This window comes from Phyllobates terribilis, unplaced genomic scaffold, assembly GCF_046119375.1.
Source record: "Phyllobates terribilis strain yellow unplaced genomic scaffold, ASM4611937v1 Scaffold_11__3_contigs__length_659146591, whole genome shotgun sequence".
NCBI classification, from domain to species: Eukaryota; Metazoa; Chordata; class Amphibia; order Anura; family Dendrobatidae; genus Phyllobates; species Phyllobates terribilis.
The window spans coordinates 417,158,222-417,165,689 of NW_027362771.1; the positions used below are offsets into that span (position 1 = coordinate 417,158,222).

Consider the following 7,468-nt stretch of genomic DNA (forward strand, 5'->3'; position numbering starts at 1 on the left):
TTCGGTGCCTCTTTTCAATGGCGTGCACAGGTCATGTTACTCCAGTCAGGGATGAGCTAACATCTCTGGCATAAGGAACGCCACCACTTTTCGCGGATTTGACAGGTGAGTGTAGATATACCCTGTCCTGCTTCCTCCCTAGCTCCGTCCCTTTTTGATGGAGCTGACCAAAACCAACCGTAAATACGTGAAAAAAATGCTAAATATATCACGCAACTTTGGGCTGTGAAAATGTTGCGACTTTTCCAAGTGTTTTCTGGTGTAAACATTTTGATGACTGGGGCCTATATTTCCCAGTGTAAAATGAATAAGCACTTCCCTCCCGCACAGTTCCAGTAATGGCAGTACCAGGTTTACTGAGATATTGTTATGCCTTGTGAGCACTGCAGCCAATCAGTGGTCGCTAATGTGCTGCAGCTCTCACATTCTTTGGATGTCTGTGGAAAGCATCAGTGAGGCAACCCATTAACCCCATAAATCCTGAGAGCCCCAATGCTGGCATTGCTGTAACGGGAGGGGAGCATCTAATTGTATTCTACACTGGGGAATGTACTATTTAAGAACGGGTTGGCTGAATAGCGGACAACCCCTTTAAATGCATGTATTTGGAGCTAAAAATATTTTTTCCAATTGGGTTTTATTAAAAGTTTTGTATCGTTTGCCTCCATAGCCTCTGGGTTGTATTGTACGAGTATATTCCTGGCTACAGAATGGGTTAACTGAGAATCTATCAGTGAGCTCCTTCTATGGTCCAATGGGACAAATTTGTCTCTAGAGGTAGAAGCCCCTTGAAAAGGCAGTGTTGGGAGATTTGAGTGAAAGCCTGTGCTGTACCATGTTCCCACATCCATGTGTGACTGCCGACTACAATGCACTAAAGCTGCCGTTCACACCTGCACCCAAATTGGAGGAACTCCTGATGCTGAGAATGAATCCGTCCGCCGGGGACATAAAGTGCGAGCAGTGAGGAGTCACGGCCACACACACTACTCAGAGCAGCAGAACGCAGCTTCCATGCAAAGCGTAACCAACACTAGCCCCGCCTACTCCGGAGATCACATGACCCTTTCGTGACGTCATTACACAGCGCCTAGTATAATAGCTTCTCGTTCACCAAGCACTATCACTGCCTACTTCTAGGATCACATGACCGCCATTCGTGACGTCATTACACCGCGACTGGTTTAATACTTTGCTCACTTTCCTGCGGCTGTTGTTCCCAGCGTTGCGCTCAGGTACGTGGTTCCCTGCTGCCGCGTGTATCTGTGGGAGCTGCTCGGTCAGTGCACACAGTGCGGCTTCAGCGCTCGACCCTCTGCCTCCCGGAGCCTTATTACTGTATTCTAGGGTTATTATTCTTGTGTCCCCGCACTTACTGGGGGGGGGGTCATAGGGACTAGGGAATGTGTACAAGCTTCACACGTAGAATTATGGCACCTTAAAGGGGAATTGTAGAGACTACATTCTCCCGGTTTATTTATCAGTATAGATGCTGTTTCTTTTGTGCATTGTCTGTCCCGTTCTCCTTTGTGACCAGGCTGATTCTTGGAACCCCAGATCTCTGTGCTGCTGCAGAAGTTAAAAGGGTTTTCCCACAAACAAAAGTTAATTTTCAAAATTGTCTGAGTCTGACCGTGTACGGAACATACCACATCTCCTGGGCGGGCAAGAGAATACAGACATTACAGCAGGGGATCGCAGAGGATTCATTTTGTGAGGTAAAATATTGTTTAAAAACAGGCAGTGAAATGTTTTACCTCACAAAATAAATCCTCTGTGATCCCCTGCTGTGATGTCTGTATTCTCTTGCCCGCCCAGGAGATGTGGTATGTTCCGTACACGGTCAGACACAGACAATTTTGAAAATTAACTTTTGTGGGGAAAACTCCCTTTAAGAGTATTTTACTTTTAAAGGGGTTTTCAAGGCTTATGATATTAAAGGGATCTATATGGGATAAATTACTGATCACTGTGGGACCCCAGCAATCCTGAGAAGGGGGCTCTAGAACCCAGAAACGAGACTCCACAGCACCATGATGAATAGAGCGGAGCTGCGCATGCTCCACCTCTGCTTCATTTTCTGTCTATAGAACTTATGGAGATTGCAGAGCACCGTGCTCAGCTTTCAGCGATAGTCTCATAGATAGTGAAGGGAGCAGAGGCTGAGCATTCACAGGTCCGCTCTAATCATCATGGTGCTGTGAAGTCTGGTTCGTGGGTTCCAGAGCCCCCTTCTTGGTTATGCCAGACGCCCCTGTAGTTAGACCTTCAGCAATCAGAAAGTTGGCTCATATTTTATGGATGGAGGATAACTTCTTTTGGGAATAGGCATCATGTTAGGGTTAGGTTTAGGTTTCCAACAAAGTGGTACGCCTTGTTGCTGGCTATTGGGCTCGCATGAAATGGTTCTTTCATATTTAACATGTTTTCTATAGCAGTTCCAATTTCATATATTCAGTGTGTACATATTATAGTGCACTGACAATTGAGAATATAATACACTGGCGCCTGACACTGTTACCTCCCCAGCTGCCTGGTTTGAATAGCAACTTCCACCTGTTGCATATAAAGAAATTAAAAATATCAGGTTTCAAGGTTGGCATTGAACTATGGTGGTTCTCGTGCCTAAAATCGTATTATTTTAATCCCCACACAAATCATTAGGAGAATTTAGTTCATTGCTAATCTTGGTCAACTTATTCAGTAAATATATCTATTTTTGTGTGTTCTTCGCATAGTGCTGTTTGAAACCTGATATTATTTTTGCTTAGAATGTATATATTATAGCATTTCAGAGCACAGTTTTAGTTTGTTAGTTACATAGTGGCTCTCTTAGCTTGCACCTGTTCACACTTGTCTTTTTTCTGTTTGGAAGTGCTGGTCAGTTTTTTTTTTTTTTTTTTTTTTTCTTTTTTATATTTATTTTGGGAATAAGCTCATAATAATCAAACTGCCAATGCAGTGTATGCAGCTGTGCTGTTTAGTTCCTGTCATTGGAGCTGTAAACAGCTCATCAGTGCAGTGGCGAGTGTCCGAAGTATAGCTTATCAATATTGTAAGCCTGTACAACCCCTTTAATGTCATTATTAGTGTTGAGCGAGTATGTTCTGTTCAGAGTATGGTCGGGCCGAGCTCCGAGTATTTACAGCTGCTCCGTGATATGGTTGAATCGCTCCCTGTGCATGATTTGCAACTGTTTGCCAGCTTTATTACATGTGAGGAATGTGTAAGAAATAGCCATTCCTCACATGTAATAAAGCTGGCAAACAGTTGCAAATCATGCACACGGGAGCGATTCAACCATATCACCGAGCAGCTATAAATACTCGGAGCTCGGCCCGAGCATACTCGGCGAAAGGGTTAACAGAACAAACTCGCTCAACACTAGTCATTATCTATATGGTTATGCCATATAAGTATCTTAAGTGGCAGGCTAGGAACTGTACCTATGTCCGACATGGCGATTCCCCCTTCGACCTACGTTCCTTCTGATCCAGGTGTAGATAGTATGGAAAGTGGGTTGTACAGTTGTGTGGCTCCCAACCTCTGGATGTTTTGCAGGCACCATTCCTAGCTCCTATATGACTACATTGACAGGGATGGGGGGGGGGGGATTATCGGCTTTCGAAATTAAGAGATAGGGGGGGAAAAAAAATCTTAATTGGGCATTTCTATTCTTCTTCCTCAGAATGACTGACACATCTGATATAAAGCAGACTTATGAGGACATGTTTTCTCACCGCTTCACAGCGCAGGATACAGAGTATCAAGAATATTTAAAAATGCCAGAAAGTCAACCACCTATTGTTGAAGACTGGAGGGGAGGCAACCAAAGGAATCAGGACAGGTAGGTATCTACATCATCCTCGTGAAGGGGCTGGCTTATTTGACCATTTTGTTTATAAAGCATGTGCAGCCAATAGAGGGTGTTCTCCATCTCTCCCCTTTATAATGCCTAAGTCCATGAGCTAGTTCCAGAGTAAAAGAGTTGGGATGTAAATAGACATTCCTCACATGTAATAAAACTTTCAAACAGTCGCAAATCATGCACACGGGAGCGATTCAACCATATCACTGAGCAGCTATAAATACTCGGAGCTCGGCGGGAGCATACTCGGCGAAAGGGTTAATAGAACATACTCGTTCAACACTAGTTAGCATCTCTTACCGGGACGCACGTAAAAACGCTGAAAGACACTAGGCTTTTGCACAGTGACAAGTTGTCGTTTTTTTTTTTTGAGGGTGGGGGGGGTTGGGAAGTTATCTATTTATTTTTTTTTGTGTCTTAAATTTTAGGCCAGTTGCAGAGTTAGTTATATGAAATATGACTCAAAGGGAACCTGTCACGTCCTACTACTATGTACACTGCCCCCATAACGTTGTTAGTGATGCAATGTGCATCACTAACAAGATTTTTTTTCATTAAAATTGTTGGTATTATAATTATTTTATAACCTTGTATATACTTGTCCTACCTGCTTGTATTCAGTCATAGGGGTGCGATTCTCGCATTCAGTCACTGCTGGCGCCGGCCATGTATTTGAATATTGCTTCCGGCAAGCTCTATTACTGTGGGGCGAATTTGTACATGTCCGGCCGCCTGCGCAGTGAGGCTGTGTGATTACCAGCTTCACCGTGCGTGCGCAGTGAAGCTGCAAACTACACAGCCTCACTGCGCATCCACGGGGAACATAGCGCATGCGCAGTGAAGCTGGTAATCACACAGCTGGTGGGCCACCAATGGTGACTGAGGGAGCCCTTTTGCTGTCAAACATCAGAGGTTAATGCTTACCACTGCATTGCAAATTGAGCTCTAGAGGTGATGCCATTAACATCATTGTACATTGTAATTTTTATGAGTGTTGTCGCATTCATTTTCTTTTGATTACAGGTATAGAGATAACAGACACCAGAGAGGCTGGGAAGGCAGACGTGATTGGTCCAACTCCAGCTATAACCAACAGCGAGGTGGTAGAGGCTGGGGTAACCACCACAATCAGTACAGACGGGAACGATCTTACCATTCGGCAGAAGGACACCATTCTGGGAACCAGAGATATTACTCTGATCGTTATTAGTGGTGTTATGGTTGTTTTTTCATATAAACATTTTTTTGCATGTATGGAGAAAACCAGCAATTCCTATGGTAATTGCATGACCTAGAAAAAAAAATAAAGGTATTTTTAGCAAATGCTCAAGTGTTTGCAGTGCTCTGTATGTAGTGAACATAATCATGCTCTGTGATGGTGCTTTCTTCATTGTTCTACAGCTCTTGTTCAAAAAGATACTGTCGAGACTCGGGAGGTATCTTATGAAAGCTATGGGTATATTCAAAACTGTGTGTGTGTGTGTGTGTACACCCTAGTGCAAATGCTAACTAGCAGTGTTCCCAAACCATGCAATAAAAAAAGAAAAAAAATTGTGATTAGTTCCCTTGCTGTCATTTCTAAAAATGTAATGCAAAAGAAGATATTGGTACTTTTTATTCAGATGTTTACTGTGTTCAGGCATAATTGTACTGAAAAGAATGACATTCCTCATCAATGTATTCAAATGTAGTAGAAGAATTAATACAAATTTACTTTTGTAGTTACAAGATATCTTATACAGCATAATGTGCACCGCACCGAGAACAGAGCAAGAGCTCTGGTAACCGTATCTGGGAACCTGTAGTGGAGGGAAGGGAACTCTGTGAAGAATAAGCTAGAAGGAGAATGTGCACTACTCATCTCATAAGCAGGTAGTCTGGTGTACATCCTCCACATGGAAATAGCTTTACTAGCATAGAATAGATTCATATCTACTTTCAGTGAAGCATTGTATGTACACCAGTTCTATTAATATAGGCATGCTCTGTGTTCTTGTGTCATAGCTCCTAATCACTGCAAAACAACAGCAAAAATGCATGCTGGAACTTACGAGTTTTACTGCTATAGTAAATTCATATTCACAGTGGAGGAGCGAGCGGTATTACACTGCAACTCGCATATTTCAAGATTAGGTTAATTAAAGACAGTGAAAAATTAAATTTTATTAAATAAAAAAATGCTTATGCATATTTGTGTACTTAAAACCCCTAGTGACCACCAATACGACTTAAAACTGACCTGAGATATAAGTGAATAGCATCCCCCGACTGGTGAAAATACAGCAGCTGTACATTGCAGCTGACACCTGGCTGCATCAGTCACAATCGGTATTTGCACCAACCATGGCTGTTTAACTCCTTAGATGCTGTTATCAATAGTGACTAGGGCATCTGATGATTAACAGTGTGGGGGCTTCCTCTTTAACCCCGAGATCATGATTGTGTGGTCTTGATGGAAGCCATGGCAAATAACGGCCTTAGAGTCTGCCAGCTATAGTGACCTGTTCAGAAGTTTGTCAACATTTTAGGTGGTAAAAGTAACATTTTTCATTCCTGTCATGCCACTTTGCATTAATTTCTGAAAAAACACCTGAAGGGTTAATAAGCTACCTGACAGCAATTTTGAATATGTTGAGGGGTGCTGTTCTTAACTATTACTTTTTGGGTTTTTCAATGTATAGGTCCCCCAAAGTCACTTAATAACTAAAAATTTCCCTAAAAAATAAATTTTGAAATTTTCCTTGAAAAATTATTGCTACAATTTTAAAGCTTCTAACATCCTAACATAAAATAACATTTTACAGATGGTGCTAATGTAAAGCAGACATTAAGTAAATGTTGTTTACTACCGTATATACTCGAGTATAAGCCGAGGCACCTAATTTTACCACACAAAACTGGGAAAACTTATTGACTTGAGTATAAGCCTATGTTGGGAAATGCAGCAGCTACTGGTAAATTTCCCCAATCCTGGTATGCATTGCTCCCTCATCCCCCCCCAATCCTGGTATGTATGGCCCCATCACTGCACGCACAAAAAAAATCACTTATACTCACCTTCCTTCCTCACCTCTGCTCCAAGCGCTGCGTCCTGTCCTCCTGCAGCAGCTCATGTCAGCATCTGAGCAGCACATGGCGTCACTGCCATGCGCTCTCAGATGCTGATGTGAGCTGCTGGCATGTTCACTCCACGCCGGGACTATGGGCGTGGAGAAGAGTGAATATGAATTCTCTTTTAATAGTGAGCACTGTCAGCAGGAGCGCTCCTCTGTGCCCGCTACTAAAGAGAATGAATATTCATTCTTCTCCACGCCCATGCGAGTGGAGAAGGAGTATTAATTTCCCTTTAGCAGCGGGCACACGTAGCTGCAGCAGCCGGCTACTACGTGTGCCCCACTCCTCTGCCGCTGCAAACCCCCCCCCCCCACACACTATTCACCAACGGAATTTCTAATTACCAGAGTATAAGCCGAGGGGGGCTTTTTCAGCGCAAAAAATGTGCTGAAAAACTTTGCTTATACTAGAGTATATACAATAACTATTGTGTGGCATGATTATCTGGATTAAAGGGATAAACATTCAAAGTTTGAAAATTGCAAA

At 42.8% G+C, this 7,468-nt stretch overlaps 1 protein-coding gene across 1 annotated transcript; it reads left to right on the forward strand.

The window, feature by feature from the left end:
• The first annotated feature begins 1,077 nt into the window (after nucleotides 1-1,077).
• On the forward strand, nucleotides 1,078-5,192 carry RAMAC (RNA guanine-7 methyltransferase activating subunit). Its single transcript, XM_073653115.1, has 3 exons — nucleotides 1,078-1,235; nucleotides 3,689-3,847; nucleotides 4,892-5,192. Exons 2-3 carry the CDS (start codon nucleotides 3,690-3,692, stop codon nucleotides 5,076-5,078), a joined length of 345 nt encoding a protein of 114 aa, XP_073509216.1. The 5' UTR covers nucleotides 1,078-1,235; nucleotide 3,689; the 3' UTR covers nucleotides 5,079-5,192.
• Nucleotides 5,193-7,468: the final 2,276 nt, after the last annotated feature.

Bases quoted from the DNA above. Each gene is read 5' to 3' on its own strand.
- RAMAC (XM_073653115.1), top strand. From the start codon at position 3,690: ATGACTGACACATCTGATATAAAGCAGACTTATGAGGACATGTTTTCT. The intron at 3,848-4,891 runs GTAGGTATCTAC...TTTTGATTACAG, and splicing joins AACCAAAGGAATCAGGACAG to GTATAGAGATAACAGACACC.